The following is a 20,644-nucleotide window of genomic DNA, read 5'->3' on the forward strand; positions in this document are numbered from 1 at the left end:
TGGCTGTGCTGCTGCTGGTGGCTCCAACTCCATGGCCGCCTCCGCTGCCTCACGCCCCGACGTCGGTTCCGGCATCGCGATGATGGTGCTGTTCAGCTCGTCGCCGTCGCTGGAGTAGCACAGCTCCATCATCGGTGTGACCGGGCGCTCGATGGCACCGACCCTTTTCTGGACCGCAACTGGTACGGCACGCTCACTTGAGGGGGTTGGGCCTCGTCACCCATCCCCAGCGTTGTCGTTATTCACTCCCGTTCGTACGCGCACCTCGTAATAGGAGGGATTGAACGCAGCCCGTCGCACTCTGCGTTGAACGCGCGATACGAAACAATACACAACACTCCGATCACCAGTTGGAAGTTGGGCCATCGCACTTTTCGACGAGTATTTCCGTCAATGCCGGAACAGGCATCCCCAAATCAGCAGTTGCGATCCCGACTGACCGCACTGCCTCGTAGCCTGGCTGAAGCCGAGCTCAGCGAGCATTTGCCCGTTCGGCTAAGGCTACCCGTTCCGGAATTATCCGCTCCCAAACTTACACTCTGGTGACCAACTGGCAACACTGCAGCAAGTGTTTTTGGCCAAGCTGGCCACACTGCTGGGTAGCCGGGCCAGTGCCAATGTCAGCTAACACTTTCCCGTTCGGCTGGGGCTTCCCGTTCTGGAGTGGTGCACACTTGAATTTTTCACTAATATCACCAAGCTGTCAAAAACTGGCAACTGCCTGCCGATAACACTCCACAGCTTCCTCTAATTTTCTGCACACTCTCTCAAAATTCAAGCTGTTTTCGAGCTAGTCAAAACTTGTCGAATCGAGCAGATTCGAATTGCCGATAACACCACACAGCTTCCCCTAATTTTCTGCTCACTTTCCCAAAATTCGAGCTGTTTTCGAGCTTCTCGAAACTCGTTGAATCGAACAGATTCGAGCTGCCGATATCACCACACAGCTTCCCCGAATTTTAAACACTTTTATAAAGCAGTTTTAGACCTGCTCAAACTCGACGAGTCGAGCAGATTCGTGCTGCCGATTACACCGCACAGCCTTCCAGAATTTTCTGCACACTTTTCCTAGTAAAAACCGTCAATTCAAATTTTTGTCCCTTTTGGAACTGCTCCCCGAACAAAATTTGTCAGCTGGGTCGTTTGTGTCCCTCGGATGTCATCAAAAATGTCAAAAATATTCGGATCTTATTGGTCACGTGAAAACAAACACAACGGTGAAAACCGCACGCAAATCCGATCAAAACTCGAAAAGTTTTTAACGATTTTCTAATAAACTCCGTTTCTCGAAGACACGTGCCCCGGCGGTAGCACCCCCAACACTTTTTTCCTCGCTGTTTTTCGGCAATTTTTGTCCGTTTTTCGTCCGGTTTTTTGCTTTTGCACGATCATGGGCACAAGAACTACCGTTTCCGGCCACTTCCAGCCCGCTAGGACCGGAATTTTACGCAAACTCGCGACACACGCACATTGTTGTTATTGTTGTCGATGCAATCCTTAGCGCAAATTTTCCACTAATTATCGGTTTTTACCGCAAACCGCGTTGAGAATGGCCTATTTAGAGCGTTTTTATGGCGAAAATAGTTCCCCATACAAAATGTAAGGGGGAATGTTTTTCACTTATTTTTCGCGTTATCGCACCGATTTTCACGCGGTTTTCATTCGAATCACGTAAAACGCACTCTTGTAAACTATCTATAGCCAAATTCCAGTCTCTCTTAAGGATTTTTGCACAAATATTTCCGTTCTCTCTGGGGAGCAAACACACCATGACCGTTCTGCTCGACTGCTCGAATGTCACTACTCCCGGGATAACTGGTTTTTTTTTTTAAATCGGAATTCTTTATTGTGTACAAATACCACACCCGCCCCAACAATTTTTTTCAGCGAGGGTTTTCCCTGAAGGGGGTTCTTAGCCATGTTTTGGCCTTTCTTCTTCCATGTTTGTGCACCTTCCAATTTTATTTTTATAATAATTCTAAAATTCCAATCATACTCCTATGTAGGAGTATGATAGGTATATCGACTTATACTATATTGGAGTCAGCCTTTTCAGCGTACGCTGCTTCTGCTTCAGCGCAGCTTTTTTAGCGAGAGGCAACTTCCGCCTCGACCGCAGCCGCTTGTTCTGCAGCGCTAAGGCCACCGTCCGTGGCTACTGCTGCAGCCTCATCCACATGTTGCGATGCGTCACGAGACGGTCCGTCAGCGTGATCCGCGATTGCTCGGCCGTCATCGTTATCGCTGCGTTCCCAGCTGGACACCCCGAGAAGACGACGGTTTCGCCTCCTCTCCCTGAACCGCGCCTGACGTTCACGGAGCGCTGCACGTCGCTGAGCGGTCCCTGGTGAAGCTGGTGGGGTTGGGGGAAGTCCAGCTCGACGTTCTTCCAGCCGGTTGGCGTTGCGTCGCTCGTTTCGGGCCCGTCGTCATTTTGGCGCTCGATGACGTTGGTCGCCAATGCTGCCCGCTCCTCGTCCCACGCTCACTGCAGTTGGGCCGTTATCCTCGGCATCGCGCAGCAAGTGCCGCTGGAGGGTGTCAGGACAGACAGGGTCTGGACCCCCCTCGCCTAGTAGCTCCTGACGTACTGCAGCGAATCGTGGACACTCGAAGAAGGCGTGCTCCGCCGTCTCTGGGACGCCGACGCACAACTGGCAGTCTGGGGACGACGTGAATCCATTATGGCACAGGTAGGCACGGAAAAATCCGTGTCCGGACAAAACCTGCGCCAAATGGAAAGTCATGTCTCCATGTTTCCTAGACTGCCAGTCACCGACCAATGGGATGACACGGTGCGTCCACCGCGTGTGCCGGCTAGCATCCTGTTTCAGTGCGTCGGCATCCCATTCCTCCTGCCAGCAGTCGATGGTATTCTGCCGCTCCGTCGCCCGGATGTCCTCCCTCGTTGCAGCACGGTCTGGAGCAAGGAGTTGTTGATGGACCCGAGCATCTTCGTTGATGAGGTGGCATGTCGGTACGAGCCCAGCGAGCAGGGTGGTCGTCTCATATCTGACGGTACGGAATTCCCGTGCCACCCTGATGGCGGCTTTTGAGGGGGGCTGCAACGAGTACAGCATCCGTCGGCACTCTCGCACCCGAGTTGCCTCAGCCCAGACGGGAGCAGCGTACCGCAACACCGATTCTGCCACATACGCCAGCAGCCTTGACTTGGCCATCCTGGGGCCGCTGTGATTCTGCATGAGGCGCGTTACAGCTGCCACCACACGCGACGCTTTTTCCGTGACCTTGGTGACATGGTCTCGCCATTTCAGGTGATCTTGGAGCTGCGCGCCCAAGTACCTGATGCTCCTAGAAGACTTGACTTCCACGTCACCGACGCGAAATGTCACCTGCGGTGGAGTCTTCTTGCTCGAAATCAGGACGGCTTCAGTCTTAGCTGGAGCCAACTCCAGACCGTGCTGTTGCATCCAACGTTGGACCTGGTCAACGGCCTCCTCTTTTTTCGTGCGTACCTCGTCCATGGTGGTAGCAGGAACCAGCAGCGCCAGATCGTTCGCGTAGCCGATGACTTCGACGTCGGGAGGAAGCGGCACATCCAGCACCCCGTCATACATAATGTTCCACAAAGTGGGGCCCAGAATGGACCCCTGTAGAACACCGGCGGTAACATGCCGTACGACGGGGCCTTCGCTCGTGTCGAAGTACAGCATACGATCTTCGAAGTAGCTTCGTAGGATCCGTTGGAGGCCGATTGGGACACCTTTTGCCTGAAGGGCGCTGGCAATGGATTGCCAGCTGGCCGCGTTGAAAGCGTTCTTCACGTCCAACGCCACAACAAGCAGGAAACAGTTGTCCCGGCCGTTCGTTCGTCCGAACGACATGGCGGTGCGGCCAGCCTCAACAACGCGCTGAATGGCGCTCACTGTCGATCGTCCTCGACGAAAACCGAACTGCCGGTCCGACAGTCGGGGTGAAGACGGCTCCTCGAGATGATCGTTGAGGCGGTTCAGGATGAGGCGCTCCAGTACCCTTCCCCAGTGCGTCGAGCTTGCAGAGAGGTCGGTACGAGCTGCTCTCTCCCGGAGGCTTCCCCTGCTTCGGCAGCAACACCAGTCTTTGCCTCTTCCACTGCGCCGGGAACGTAGCGTGGTTGAGACAATCCTGGTACAGGACCCGGAAGACCTCCGGGAACATGATTATTGCCGACTTCACCGCCGCTTTCGGGATGCCATCGAGCCCTGGTGCTTTGCCATCTGACTCGCGATGAGTAGCAGCTCGTCGTCTGTTACAGGTGCTATACCCGCCGCAGTTGTTGCTCCCTCGTCGTTTCCCGCGTTGCTCAGCTGCGACCAGTCACAGGGCGGATGCTCAGGGAAGAGGTCGGACACAATGCGTTCGAGGATGTACCGGTCCGCTTCCGACGGCATCCGACTGCCCCGGAGCCGAGACATGACGACACGGTATCCTGCCCCGAACGCATTCTCTTCTGCAATTTCGATTAGCTCCTGGAACATGTTCCGCTTGCTAGCTCGAATTGCTCGACTGAGCTCCGCCCTTGCTGTCCGCGAGCCAGCTGGGTTGGTTCAGTTTGACCCAAGGGTGCAGCGAGTTCGGGTCGGGTCGTTTCACGGTAGGTTCAATACCCGACCCGAACTCGCTGCACCAACAGATTGGAGTCGCTTATGCTTTCTCGCACCTACTGATCTTTCGGGTCGACCCGAACTCGCTGCACCATTGGGTCAAACTAAACCTGCCGTGGCCCGATCCGACCCGAACTCGTTGCACCAATGGGTCGGAGTCGCTTATGCTTTCTCGGACCTACCGGAGTAGTTGCACCCATTGAACCTACTTGTACCTTTCGGGTCGACTCGAACGACTCCGGGTCGCTTACGGATGGCTCCGACCCGCCCATCACTAGAACGGTCCATATGGGGCTTCAACCCATGACGGGCATGTTGTTGCTGTGCCACAGGACCGCCCTTAACTCGCAGTGAAACATAAAATTTACAGACAAATAACAAAACAACTTACCGTATCGAGATGCGTGCCGTCCTTCATGGTATCATCAAGGAACTTCATCGCGTCGAAGGCGAACCATCTTGGCCGAAAAACGTCATCAGCCGCTACGAATGATAAAATTTTGTCATTGAACAGATTCATCCCACCGGTCACCAGAACTCAGAGATCCTTTGAATACGCGCTTGAATAAGAACTTGAATTGGCGAAATTATTCATGTGATCGGTCGGGTCCCGAAGCCGAAGTAAACCCGAAGCCGAAGCAAAACGCGAATGGGGAGGGGAGTTTGTACGATTTTTCTCTCAGTAGTTTTTTCTCTCCCTATGGAACTAAACTAAACTAAACTAAAATAAACTAAACCAAAGCCGGTCTCGTAGTACAGTCGTCAACTCGTACGACTTAACAACATGCCCGTCATGGGTTCAAGCCCCAAATGGACCGTGCCGCCATACGTAGGACTGACAATCCTGCTATGGGGGAATCAATAAGTCACTGAAAGCCAAACCCACAAGTAGTGTGGTACAGGCAGGCCTTGACCGGCAACGGTTGTTGAGCCAAAAGAAGAAAAAAATGGAACTAAACCAACACGTTCTCTCGTTCTGCAAACGTAATATAGCGAGCTCGCTCTATCAGGTTGACAGAACGAGAAAGCGTGTTGGTTTTGTCCCCTAGGTTTTTTCTCAATCTGTTTTAAGAGAGCAAATAAAAAAAAACTCTCATGTAGAGTTTTTTGTGATCTCGCGCTCTTTCGATCTGAAATAAAATCACACACGTACAAGTATACATTACACGTGCTTTTATTGTTAACAGCACAAGGGTAATTAGTATTGATGAGCTATGATGAGATGTCATTAGTATTGATAGCTATACAGTGTGTTCCCTAGTTACGCGGTTCTCGACTTACGCGGATTCGGAGATACGCGGTTTTCTAAATTTCACATACCATATGTCAAATCAGTACAATTTGCTTCAAGTTCGGTAAAAATTTCGTTTTTGCTAACAAATTGAAACCGCTTAAAAGCCAGAAATATGAGAATTGTTTGCACAAATCATATAAAAAAATGATGTAGTGTATAAAAGTACTAAATAAAATCAAAAACTCTGAGTAATGAATACTATATTGTGCAACAATTGTGAAATTTGACTTACGCGGATATTCAAGATACGCGGATTCGCCGGGAACGCAGAAACCGCGTAATTCGGGAACACACTGTACTGCACAACTATGTGAATATTAGTGAATTAGTATTGGCACATGCAAGCAGCATTTGTGTTCAAGAAGCTCAATCGAACGCGTATGTTTTTCAGATACATTTGGAAAATAAAAATACAACGTAGTTTCAAAGGAAATCCGCCTCCGTTAAAATATTTTAATGAGGTATCATCACAACAGCAGGTCTGCGATGTACCGTGCAAAGTTTAAACGGTGACTAACAATTCACCCTCCTCCGCGCATTTCCATACATTGGATGCTTCATCGAAAAATCAGCAGGCGAAGGTGTCCAGTGGCGTTACTGAGCCGCCCCCCTTGGCCTTTTTTGGCGGTGAAACATCGCAATGTGCAGTGGAAAATCGTATCTTACAACGAGTGTCCAGTAATATTGTGTATGAACCACCTGTGTTGGCCCTTTTTGACGGTGTTTCAAATCAATCTGCGGCGATAAACGGCAGCACATCATCATTATCCTGCGTTGACGTCTGTGAACCATCTCCGGCAATTGTGAAAGATAAAATTGTCGAGAGAGCTGTGGAAAACCATCCTACGGAGACATTTGGCAACGTTGACGTCGATGAGGCTCCTCTATTGGCCTTTTTCGATGGACGCTCTGTACAAGCAGCAGTGGAAATCAACCGCTCCGAAATTGCATCCATCGCTGCTGACCGTCGGTCATTTCCGCTGGCCACTGTTGAACTATCCTCGCTTAACACGCGTCTTGATGCCATTCAGGATAGTCATTCGGTTGAAGCACCGCAGCTATTATCGCCAGCAACATGCTCAATAGAGTTGACCGTGGAGCTTCAAGCGAAAATAACAATACTGTGGAGAGAGAAATTTGCATCACATGCTGCACACAGCTGGACACATTGTCGAAACAGTTAAAAGAACAAAATATGTATTTGTATAAGCTAACGAAAGCTGTTATCCACAATAATGTTAAAAATAAGTCCTTTACCTGTCCAAATGGCTCTGCTAGTAGTGCTAGTTGTTCTTCGAAAGAGACTGTCGATGACCCGCCAAGACCGGCTGAAATTGAAAACAAAGAAGCGTTAGACAATTTTGAACGATTGTTGAGCGATAAAAGTAATTTTATTGCTACTGCTAAAAGAATATCCAATTCCCTTACTTCTGTTACTCCAGAAAATCGAATGAACGATGCAGTAATCAAACTATTTAGTGCCACTTTCTTATGTAAGTGCAGCTGGCTGGGCGGAGGTAAAAGTAGTGCCAAGATCCCAATGGGCCAGTACAAACACGTGCATCGCCTTCTAATGGTCATGGGTAGAACTTCTGATGTAACTGTAACGTTGGAAAAAGCAAAACTGTTTTTGAAATCAAAAGTATGGAATGCAAAGAGCCGTCTCGCATGCAAGAATATACGAAAGAGCGTTGCTCGTAAGCGAAATAAAAAGAATAAATAAATACATACCACCATTCTTTTTCCTTACGTCAACCTGTGTGATGTACGTTATTCAATGTTGTGTTTCTTCGCCTTCCTCTTTTTGTCTTTGCAACATAATTGCTTTCGTCCGGTTCTGGTTTACACATGCAAATAAAAAATAATGTAAAAATGTGTTAACGTTAAATGACTTCATACCCAATAGCAACACTGTACTAAAACGATTACCATAGAATGGTACACTAATGCAGTGTCTTAATCCAATATATATATAAAGTATTCTTACCTTGATGAGTTCGCGTGACACAAATTTTTAATGAAGCGGAAGTCCTGCTTGTTTGGTTCCACCAAATAGTATGCCATCTTGTTGGTGAATTTATGTAAACCGTTTAGTGTGTCTGACGGTAGCATTGTGCCTGTGCATTTTGTGTTCTGTAAATTTCAAATAATAACGTTAGAAATGGTAACAATAATATCTTTCCAATTAACTTACCTTTTTGTGAAGTGTTTGCCTTGCCTGTTTGCTAACGTCTTTTGCGGATGTGATACTCAAAAAAGTTTTTTATAATCTACGTTGCTATTTTTACTATTGTTATGTTGATGACACGGTTTAATGCAAAAGTTGATGTTGGGTACATAGTAACATAACTGAGGCTTTGTCATGTTACATATCCTGGCCTCAGGGCAATTAGCCATTTAAGTAACATGCACATTATATAAAATGCAATTGGTTATATTTTGTGCTCAAATAGCACAACATATACTTCCTATGAAAAGCTTTATCATCAGCCATCCGTGTGTAGTAATCAACTTTACATAACTAAATGCTCTCTAGTGTGATCTACGCAAGAGAATTCCTAAGTTTTGTGTGTATTATTTTATATTTTATGTAATATATGTTATACCAATTGAGTAAGGTTCAAACCTTACTTCGACTAAACATTGTTTCTTGTCATGGCTAAGCAAAAATGAACGAATTTAGATGACGTGGAAAGATATGTTTACCAAAAAAAAAAAAATAAAAACATGGTGCTGAAGTAAATAGCAAAACGAATTCACTGGCAATATTTTACAGCACATCATTCTATGGTTCAAGCCCCGTATGGACTGACCTACTCGTAGCAAAGACTGACTATCATGCTGCGTGGTACTTTATAAGCCTCGTAAGCCATAGTTATGCCTTATACAATAAAAGGAACGTGCTGATCGTTCCGCCAAAGAAAAAAATCCTTTTCTCTGGCAACCAACTATGGTACTAGAGGTATACTAATAGTTCAATCAATCTAATCTAAATTCACACTACAATAGTATTGTTAAGACTACTACTACTACTACTAAAAAGTTCGAAGTAAGCTTAAATGTAAACGTAAAATTACATCTTAAACCTACTTACTCAACCTAAAGAAAAAAAAATCAACCTTAACTTAAACTAACCTATAAAAAAATCAATATAGTTAAAAAAAGGAAAATAAAAACTAGGTGCCATGTCAGCCGCTTGCACCATTGCCTGCCTTTCATATAACAGGCCAACAGAAAAAAAGCACAATTTATATTTGATTGTGCAAAAAAAAAAAAAAAACAAACACACAAAACAAAACCCCAACCCGCTTTGTTCCATAAACCACGGGGAAAAGGCAGCTCGCCTGGAGGAGGCCTGATACGGATACGCAGTGTCCAGCACGGCAAACATGTCCTAACATTGCCCGTAGTGCTGTTAAAAAGGTCGTCCCCCCCCCCTTAATATTAGCTTTGTCCACCTTCCCGTCCATGTCACAGATGGATGGGCACGAATTATCCGGAGTTTCGGTGGAAGTTTACTTGTAACAAGAGGAAAAATCAGACCAAGTACTTTATGCAATTTCATTAATTTTTTACTTACCATGTGCAACCACACGTTGTCTTCGAGGGTGTCGAGGAGGCAAATGTTTTCTACTGAAGGGAGGAAATTAATCAGGAATAAAGGTGTGGAGAAGAGGAAAAAAGGCTATGGCGGAAGGAGTTGTTGAGTTGGGTGAAGGATCAATGGGAGGGAGATTAAGAGGACGAGTGGGTTGCTTCACTGCAACCATTTTACATCTGTTTGCAGTCCATGGAACCTCCACCACCACAGCCGGCGCGTTTTCCATCGTTTGGTAAACGTGGATCTCAGCAGAAGACATTGGTGCAATAACACCGCCTTCTGCTGAGATCTCGTAAAGCGCGGCCATGGTTAAAAACCGGATCCCAACTACGGTGATATCGTGCGAGCTTGATGTTTTCGACTCAAAAATTTAACTATGCCATTGTCCTTGGTCAAAAACCATTGGTCTTGAAATTTTGGCAGCAAGACAAAATCGGCGGTCACATGTAGACCGACACCATTTGCCTTCAACATCGGATACTGTGGAGCTGGCGGGGTAGCAACCAGATCAAGGCTCATTAGATCGCTTGATCTGTTTGCAATTTGCTCCACACATTTCGTGCCCGCTCGGACCCAGCGTGGAAAATTTTGCAAAAAATTTTCTGTTGCGTAGGCCGAAAAATCGTCGAGCGCTCCAAATTTTTCAACATCTTTATAAATGTGAACGAGAAGGTGGATGTTGCTTGTTAAATATTTTCGACCGTAGACTTGGCCGAAATTCTTCACAAATATGCGAAGATAATCTCGTGCACGGAGCCACAAGTGCTGATGAAATTTGGTCGAAAAACTTGTCACAGCACTAAAGTAGAGAAGGAAGTGACCATGGGCGATTGGATCAACCAGGTCCTTCAGAACCACAACTGATGCATAATGTAGATAGCTACGCCACTCGGTAGCTTTCCAAAAGGCGTGATATCTGAGAAGCCGAAATGATCGATGGATCTCAGTAGGAAGCTTTGTCTGCATTAAAAATTTAGACGCAGCTTCCTTTTGGAGAGGTGTCCACTTTTTATTACGGGGAAATTTGCCGAACATAAATCCCCGTTGCATAAAACGTGTACACCCCTCGTCACACAGGTGTTCACGCTCCGAAGTGGGAGCGTTGTCGACTAAATCAAAATTATCTAATTCTTCTAAAGGTGTACGCCACTCCTGATGATGGTTCAATATGACTCTACCACGAAACCCTTCGTCCGTACGAAGGGGAGCATCGACGGAATCAAAAATAATTTTTTTCCCTCTTCACACCACTTGCCATGGCAAGTGCACTTTAAACAACTGTCGTATCCGTTGTGGTTCGTCGTTGCTAAAAATAAAATATATATTGTATTTAGCTAAAAGGTTTACGATAATGTTATTTATTTCGTTACCTAATATGAACGCTCGAGCCGGTTTATTAGCGATAAAATTGCGTACCCGAAACTGCAACGTTTTATCGCCAATGGTCAAGCCTCCTCGCTGAATGATATTAAAATCATTCACTAGCGGCCGCAAAAATTCTTCCACACTTGACGGCTTTGTATGGCAACTATATGCGGCCACCAACATGAGTGGAAGCTTAGGCAAGTCTACGGCTTTCACCAGAATAGGCCAAACCTGGGTCGGCCCACCCTTATGTAGCGGTAGCCCGTCGACCGATACGTCTAACTTGAAAGGATCGTCTCGGGGTTCGATGTTTCTATAAATAATAATATAAAGGATTTTTTGTAGCAATTGAAACATGACTCAAAACATAACATACTTACTGAAAATACTTGGTCAGGACTGGCGATAATCCTCCGTACCAAAAGTCACCTCCCCCGATTTTATAAATGCTGCCAGCAGCACGGGGAGGTGTTCACACCAAAGTCCGGCTATCTTTTGGAAGAGTGGCATCTACCTTCTTCCGTAGGATCGCTAGTAGCATATTGACTACCGAACGGGGGAGCTGACTCTTAATTGCAAAGAATCTAAGACAATCCAACAAACTTAGATGGTCAAAGATCTCATAAGAGTCATTCTCATCGGAAGCGCCGTGATAAAAATCGTCGCTGTCCTCCCCGTTCGGATAATGTTCCCCGTGGTCGAAATCATCTGCACCATCCGCGACGTTTTCAGCACTTGTTCCGGCAGTGCTTGATGTCGTAGCTTGGCCTTGCGGCACTTCCGGAACCGTTTCGTCATCCGAAAAGTCTTTATTGGGAAGATAATTTATAATCAACAGTATAATTAAATAAAAGACATGTAAAACAATTGCAACGTTTCTTTCGAACTTGTTAAATTCGGATTTTGTGAATAAGGAAACAAATCACTTGCTGTGTGTACATATTTTTAAAAAATTTATTTATTCGAATTATAGTACGAATGTAGTTTATATGATGAACGCTGTATTATCGAATATTTGTTTTCTGCTTTCCGATCCGACATTTTAATTGTTGATTAGGTGTTTTTCCGTCGCCACACTACAATGGCTACCTGCAATAATAGGAACGGACCAATTTTTGCCCGATTGACCAGTGCAACAAATAATGTATTTGATCATGATCGCACGGTTTTTAATTTACACTTGGATGGTTGTCAACCGCAATCGATCGATCGAATCGATTCACGTCCGGTCTTGTGGCATTTGCCATGGTGAACCTGTGGAAACCTTATCCGTTTTGCCAGTCTGAACCACTTTTCTTACCCTGCGCTACTGCTCTTAGCCACTTATCTAAGCCTTTTTTTTCTTTTTTTTTGTCCAACACAATTAGCCCTGCCCTGCTTATAGGATGCTCGGCTCATGCGGTCCTTAAACCCATGACGGGCATGTTCATAGGTCGTGCTCTTGACGACTAGCGGCAACATTAAATGAATAATGTTTTTTCAAAACTAATTTTTGTTTTGAAACTCTTCTTCATATTTTACTTGACGTCCGCGACCTGCGCGGTCATGCTGGACTATTTAAGCTGTTGATACATAATTAGTACCACGCAGCCGGATGGTCATTCCAGTTACGAAAGGACGGTCCATACGTGGCTTGAACCCATGAGGGGCATGTTGTTAACTCGAGCGAATTGACGACTGTACCACTGGACCGCCCTTTTGAAACACATTTTTACACATTCACTGAACACTTAACACATTTACCACACTGAACACCGACATTAAAGGCAATTGTATGACGATTATAAATACAAAATATAATGTAATTGATTCGCATTTTTTTTCTCATTCCGTTTTTCACACCGCGGCTTTTTGACACACGCACATAGATCCCGGGTATGATAATAAGTTTTTTTTCTTGCACCGTTTCGCACATAGATATTTTTATTTTAGTGCCCTTAAATCAATGAACATTATTCTTCTTCTTCTTTTGACACAACAGCCGCTGCCGGTCAAGGCCTAGCTGTACCCACTTAGTGAAGTGAGCTTGGCTTTCAGTGACTTATTGTTACCATAGCAGGATAGTCAGTCCTTCGTATGGGAGCACGGTCTATTCGGGGCTTGAACCCATGACGGGCATGTTGTTAAGTTGTATGAGTTGACGGCTGTACCACCAGACCGGCTCGACCGCTTTTGTACCGAAATATTTTACACCGAATTATGCTGCACTTTTTATATAATGTTAAATATTATAACATGATATGCACTGACAAATAACCACTCACTTGCTTTTTTACTTACCCATGTTTGGCAGCGGGACAAACCCATCGTTTGCCTCTTGGAGAGCTTCCTGGTACGAGAGTTCAATCTCGTCCATCAGTTTACGGCACTTTGCGTAAAAATGCCCATTTTTGCTGCAATTTTGCGACATTTTAGCACTTTGCTTACACACTTGTCTTACACACTTGAAAAACACTTGCACTTGGCACTTGGTACACCACACAGAATGACAAAAAACTTTACAGCAGAAACGTAGCACCACTACAATCCAAAATATACCTACCTCACACATACATTCTCATGGCTAAAACGTTGGCGCGTGCTCGTTAGGATGAGATTTTTTTCATAGTACTCTTTTTTCATCATCGCTGTTTCGCTTCGGCCAAGCAAAAAAAAAACTCGATTTTGCTCCTCGTCTGATTTGGAGAGCGCACGAGGGGGTTTCGGCTTCAACTTCCAACAACAACAACCACACGAGGAGGCTCGGGGACACTCATCAGGGGAAAATCGCTCAAATTAGAGCGAGAGACAGATAGAAAAAGTGAAAGATCAATATAAAATCTTCGGCTTTTGACCGTTGGGATATTATTTTAAATTTGATGAGTACCTGCTCCGCTTTGCTGACTTATATGTCCGGTAGCTGGTCATCAGCTTCCTCCACTGGTAACTGGCCTCTTCGACGGTAAGTTCCAAGATTCCACCTATCTCGGTCCACGCATCCCTACGCCGAATTCCGTTCTTGTAAAAATCCGACCACTTTTGCCATAAAGCAGGCTGTCTTTCCACCTCGGCAATTAGCCAAAGGCTTTGCTCAACATTCTGGAAGCAAATCAAAAATAAAAAACGATTAATCTCGACCCAATTACTTATCATTCACCATCTCCATGACCCCGTTATTATTTTGATGGCCCGGAAGATGCAGCAGTTTTCTTCAACTATCAGTCCTCTAACTCGAAAGAGCTGTAATACTAAATATTTAAATACACATAAACTTTCGTGTAAAAATAAGAAACATGTTTTTAATCGCAGCGGCAACAGCAATAGCTTCCATTGTAGCAGTTGGGGTAGAGGTTGCAGCAACAATGATGCAGGAAAACAGGACCAGAAGAAATAGTTGATTTTCCGGATTAGATGAAATATTTCCTGTTGGAAGAAGACCAAAACCGCATAACCTAGATTCCAGGATTCCAAATCATTATTCGTGTATGCGGACTAATAAGAAACACAACATTCCGTGGTACAGCCAGGTCAGTTCTCAAAGAGCTGCAATGTACAAATAAAACATTTCAGTTCAATGGTATATTCCTGTAAAAATAAAGGCTAGCTAGGTACATCAAATTAGTACAATTTTTACAATTTATAATTTTTAAAATTTAAACTTTTTTACAATCTACAATTTTTACAATTTAAAATTTTTAGAATCTACAATTTTTTACAATTTTTTCACTAACTCCAAAGCAACTGTCGTTTTAAAAAAAAATCGCCGGTAGCTGGAAAAGCAGCAGAGATTATGTTTTTTCCAAGCCGGAAAATAATCAAAATTGAACAATAATTCAATCGTTGCCCATATTTCTAAATTTCTACCGCATACACAAATCACAAACACTGAACATATACGATTTAAATAAAATACGAGTAAAAATAAATCTACAAAAATACACCCAAGAATTGCTTTCACTACAAAAACACCGGTAACAAAAACAGAATGATCATATATTTACCAATTTTTCCTTATTCCGGCAATTGGGCACGTTCGGCAATTCGTTCTCCATGGCTGAAATCAAAACATAATTAGATTTTTGGTTCAAAAACCAACGCATCATCTCATATTTATTCGTTTCAATACCAACCGCTATATGTAAACAAACGTATTATTTCAAGATTGCGCTAGGATTGTGCATAAATTTTCGAGATTTTTATGTCCGAGATATATAAATATTTTTTTACAGATAAATATACCAAATCGGGCCATTTGACAGATAAATATATGCGCAATCTGAGATTGCGCATCGTCTATTGCTACGGTCAGGCGAGCCAGGAGGGGAGACCACCAGAATGTGTTCCGATGCGGGTCTTGGTTCAGTCGGGTAACCCGCTGCATCGTCTCATCGCAGGCCTTTAACATGGCTGCGATCATACCCTCCTGGCTCGTCCCGGGATAACTGGCTTTTTTTTTATTTTTTAAATCGGGTGTATTTTTATTGATCGTATTTTACATCGAGAAAAAAGAAAAACCCAGCCCTCTCATAATCCGTCCCTTATACCCTGCGAAGGGATTTGAGGGAGGACTTTTTGATCAGAGGGAGCCTTACTTTTTAGCCGTGCGTTCGCACCTTTCCATTTATTTTTCCGTCGAAATTCTATTTTCAAAACAGTTCTTCTGAATGCATTCCCTTGAGGGGAGCCCTATATCTGTGTAAGAGCACCTTTTTTTTACGCTTTTGTTGTTCTTTTAATTAAAGTTTAGCTTTAAAGCTTTAGCGTGCCGCTCTTTCGGTTTCGGCTGCTGCTGCCTACTGGGCAGCATCAAGTCCTCCTCGCTCGACATTATCGGGTTCATCGTCACTGTCGCTCGACCAGGCGTCATGGCCGAACAGCACTCGTAGCATTTGGATTCCACCGTTCCGAATCATTCGTTGGCGTTCCCGCCAGCGGGCCACCCTCCGTCGCCCATCTTCGAGGCGAGCGGCCTCCCTGGGTGTTGGTGGTGGAGCCGGTGGAGCAGGTGGATGTCTCCTATTACGCTGGCGGTAGGCACGATTTGCCTCGTTGTGGAGCAGCCGCCGTTCTTCAGCTCGGCGTTCGTCTTCCTCTCGCTGTAGCTGCTGTTGTATTTCAGCATCCTCGCGATTGGAAGCAGCCCGCTGTTCTCGTTCTGTGTCCCATTCGCGCTGCAGCGTTGTTGTTATTCGACGTGCTGCCTCGCAGAATCTGCTCTAGTTGTCTTGGCTGCCCACGAGGAAGTCCTGAAGACTGTCCGGCGTGGCCGGGTTCGGCCCCCAGTTCACCAAGGTACTCCATTCTTACTCGAGCAAACCTGGGGCACTCGAAGATGGCGTGGTGGGCATTTTCCGGAACACCCGCACAGCTGCGACAGTCAGGGGACTCCGTAAAGCCATTGATGGCCAGGTACTCTCTGAAGAACCCATGTCCAGAGAGCACCTGGGCCAAGTGGAAGGTCGTCTCCCCGTGTCTCCGGCCTTGCCAAGCGCTGATGTCACGGATTAGCCGATGCATCCACCGGGTGTATCTGGACGTGTCGGCCTCGGCGTCCCATTGGCTCTGCCACGTCGTGATGGTGCGCTGCCTCTCCTCCAACCCGATGGCTGCCTTCGTTATCGACCGACCCGGATCGTTGACACGTTCAAACACTCGCGTGTCCTCCTCTATCAAGAGACAAATGGGGGTCAGCCCGGCAAGGAGGGTGGCGGTCTCATACCTTACGGTACGGAAGGTGCGTGCCACCCTCCGTGCTGAGACTCGCTGAACCCTCTCCAAAAGTCGACGACACTCTCTCTTCGTCACCTCGCCATGCCAGATGGGCGCAGCATAACGGATGACCGACTCTGCGACCGAGGCCAACAGTCGCGCTTTGCTGGTCTTTGGTCCACTGTGGTTGCGCATGAGGCGGGTAACGGCATCTGCTATCTTCCTTGCCCGAGTGGTTACCTCTCGGACATGGGGCAGCCACGATAGGTGATCGTGAAGGGTCACCCCGAGGTAACGCATCGTGCGGGAAGATGTCTCCTCCACGTCCCCTACTCTTATGGTGACCTGCGTGGGGTTCTTCGTGCTGGAGATAAGCACGCACTCCGTCTTTTCCGGCGCAATCTGGAGATGGTGTTGAGCCATCCAGTGAGAGACACTGGCGACCGCCTCCTCAGCTGCAGCCTTCACTGTATTTACGTCGATGCCCGGAATCAGCAGCACCACGTCGTCAGCATACGCCACCATCTCGCAGTCCTGCGGAAGGGCGACGTCCAGAACTCCATCGTACATGGTGTTCCACAGGGTGGGGCCGAGAATCGACCCCTGTGGAACACCAGCCGTGATGGACCGAGTTACTGGGCCGTCGGATGTCTCGAAGACCAACTCTCGGTTCTCGAAGTAGCTCCTGACGATTCTTTGCAGACCAGCAGGTACTCCCTTCATCTGTAGTGCAGTGGCGATGGCCTGCCAGCTTGCCGTATTGATGTCATTCTTGACATCCATTGCCACGACCAGCAGGAACCTGTTATCTCGCCCGTTCGTGCGGCGGAATCTCATCGCGCGCTGACCCGCCTCGATCACTGTTCGAATGGCACCAATTGTAGATCGCCCCCTCCGGAAGCCATGCTGCCTGTCTGACAGCCTCACCGCTGCAGGATCTTCCAGGTGGTTGTGAAGTCGGTTAAGGATTAGCTTCTCCAGCACTTTCCCTAAGGCATCCAGCATGCACAAAGGTCGGTATGACCCGCTACTACCCGGTGGTTTCCCCGGCTTGTGGAGCAGTACCAAACGCTGTCGTTTCCATGGTGCTGGAAATGTAGCCGTTTCCAGGCAGCTTTGGTACAACGCCTGGAAAACGTCCGTGTACGCAAGGATTGCAGCCTTGACAGCGGCGTTCGGAACTCCGTCGAGTCCCGGCGCTTTTTTGTTCGGCATGGTGCTAGCTATCAGACGGAGTTCCGGAATCGTGACTCGGGTCCATGGGGTCTGCTGGTCTGCAGGCTGTTCCTGTTCCTCCTCGGAACTGATGCTAGGCCAGTTGAAGGGCGGATGTTGCGGGAAAAACTCTGTCACGATGCTTTCAAGCCTCGCCCTCTCCGTCTCGGGTGGGGCCCTTCCACCGCGAAGACGGGAGAGGACTACTAAGTACTCGGCTCCGAAAACGTTTTCCTCCGCAGCATCGATCAATTCCTGGAAGGCGGCCTTTTTGCTGGCACGTATGGCTCTATCCAGCTCAGCTCTAGCTGTTCGATATTGGGCTGCAGCCAGACTCCGGTTCTGGAGATCACGTGTCTGCTGCATGCGATCTCTCGCCTGCTCTCAGTTCTGCCTAAGCAGAGCAATCAGTGGCGTCCACCAGTAAACGTCCCGATGAGGGTCGGGGAAAGACGACGTCATCCTTTGCATGGTTTTCTCGCAGGCCGATATCATTGCCGAGATCATTCCCTGGTGATTGACTGCCTTCTCTCGGAATCCCTCGCCATGTAGCGTGGCAAGGAAATTCTCTTTCGAGAACTGTTTCGTCTTAAATCGCGTGCCTGCATGTTGAAAACGCTCTCGTTGGCCCCGTTGATGTGACTGTCCTCGGTTACGCTGCTGGTCTGCTGACGCTGGGCCTACCGAATAGGTGATATACCTATGGTCAGATCGCGTGTCCGTGTTTCTTACCAACCAGGTGCACGGCTGAGCTATGGACGAGCTGGCGAAGGTCACGTCGACAACGCTGGCAGTCGCCACGCCGTTTCCAACAAAGGTTGCCACATTCCCTCGATTCATTAGAAGCAGGCCCAATTGCTGGGACGCCTCGAGCAGTACTTCCCCACGTTCAGTGCTGCGTTGACTTCCCCACTCCACATGCCAGGCGTTAAAGTCATCGGCGATTACTACCTGAGGGTGGGATTGGGCCTCCAATTCAATTGCTTCGACTTATTCCGCAAATCCTTCCCGCGACAGGCTGGGTGGCGCGTAGCAGCTGAGGAAGTTAATGCCACCCGCCTTGGCAGCTATGAGGCCGGGGACATCACTGCTCCACAGTCCTTGCAGAGGGTATCGTCCTGTGGCCACGACTGCCACCTTTTTGGAGGCATCAACTGCCCATCTTGGGTTGTTCTCGGGTGGTCGATAAATGTGGGAAAGAACTAACACGTCGGGCGGTTTGCAGGACCAGATCTTGGGCGATCCTGCCTCCACCCAGGTTCACTTGGAGGACTTTTAGCTGCGTCATTGGGTAGCCGACCGGTCGCATGTCCGGTCCCCAATAACATGGGGACCACCGCATTTGCCGCAGCGTATTTCTTCCTTGCAAGTTCCAGCCTTGTGGCCCTCCTGTCCGCAACGGATGCAAACATTTTGTCGGTCTACAGGTGACCGACAATCGCGGGCGTTGTGGCCGTGCTCAAGATATCGATAGCAGCGAAGATGCTCCTTGGGTGTTGGAGGAGCAATCTGGAAATGCAGAAGCCCAAGCGAAGCTTCGTGCCATCCAGCGCTTTGGCTGCCTTGGCTGGCAGACGGATGCGTGCCCGCTGGGTGCCGTCCGGCATTTGCCAAATGCTCGTTGAAACGATGCCTGCCCCACCCTCAATCTTGTTTTCAAGGAGAGCCGTGAGCTCATCCTCCTTGACTAGGGGGTCGATGTCGTTTACTACCAACGCCGCCATTTCCGTCACGTGTCGACGAGTTCCAGGCTCGCCGATAATCGTTCGGATCTGCTGGAGAATATAGATCGCGTTTGCGGATCTGGCAAGCGTCAGTCGTAGCAACGCCTTGTCTGTGCGCCGGCCCATGATGATGAAGTCCTTTAAATCCTTATGTGTGCCATTATCGTCAACGGCTTTACGGTTTTTCAAGGAGATGCTCTCGAAAGTCTTGTTCTGACCAGGAGAGATCTCTATCAAGTCGGGCTTAGGACGCTAACGCTTCTGCTGCTGCTGTTGATGCTGCTGCTGCTGCTGTTGATGCTGCTGCTGCTGCTGTTGCGACAAGCCAGCGACCGCCTGTCGCTGTGGCTGACGTTGCTGCTGCTGCTGTTGATGCTGCGCGATAGCGGCTGCCTGTCGCTGTGGCTGACGCTGTTGCTGCTGCTGGGAGCGTGGCTTGCTGGTGGCCTTGCCACGGTACCTGCGACGTACCACCTCGCTGAAGGTCAACTCCGGCACGACGTCTCCGCGGACGACTGTCGATGCCTCGCTACGCGGCGGCATGACTGCGCGCGACGTCGACGCGCGGGGCTGCTCCTGCTCGTGCTGGTTCCGCTGCTGCTGTTGTTGTTGGTGCTGCGGCTGCGCAGAGGATCGGCGCGGCAATGGAGTTGGAGGTTGACGTGGACTAGCTGACGGCTGTCCACCACCAACCTTTGCCGCCAGAAGAGAGTTGAGCACATCTCGGTCGCGTTGATGTGCGGCGGCGAGCTTCTCCATCTGTGCCTCATACTTCTCCTCTCGACGTTTTGCCTCCTCCTTTTCCTCTTGCAGCAGTTGGCACATGCCGGTTATCTGCTCCAGGAGTTGCGCGTTTTGCTCCTTCATCGAGAGGTTCTGCTCCTTTTTTTTAATTCCTTCAGAGTTCTTTATTTAGGACATACTTTCCCTGTAAGAACCCCGCTTCTACCGGCGGGGGGTTACCACTAACGGACTCCCCCCCGCCGGGAATTCCGCCCATTTGGGTCTTTCGTTTTATTTTATTCGTTATTTATTTGAATTCTGAGTAATTGTTTCAACTAACATTCCTTTCGTAAAAGGATTTCTTTCCCGCATTTGTTCGTTAAACCTGTTCCGTAAGCCGTAGTCCTTGTCCCAATCCACGCAGGTTACT

The 20,644-nt window shown here is 47.8% G+C and overlaps 1 protein-coding gene across 1 annotated transcript; it reads right to left on the bottom strand.

Annotated features, from left to right (window-relative positions):
* Positions 1-19,441: 19,441 nt before the first annotated feature.
* Positions 19,442-20,358, bottom strand: LOC121592221 (UPF0746 protein DDB_G0281095-like). Its single transcript, XM_041913629.1, has 2 exons — positions 19,818-20,358; positions 19,442-19,539 (listed from the first exon to the last, which is right to left on the bottom strand). Exons 1-2 carry the CDS (start codon positions 20,356-20,358, stop codon positions 19,442-19,444), a joined length of 639 nt encoding a protein of 212 aa, XP_041769563.1.
* Between the last annotated feature and the right edge of the window lie 286 nt (positions 20,359-20,644).

The sequence above is a fragment of the Anopheles merus genome, chromosome 2L (genome assembly GCF_017562075.2).
Source record: "Anopheles merus strain MAF chromosome 2L, AmerM5.1, whole genome shotgun sequence".
NCBI lineage: Eukaryota > Metazoa > Arthropoda > Insecta > Diptera > Culicidae > Anopheles > Anopheles merus.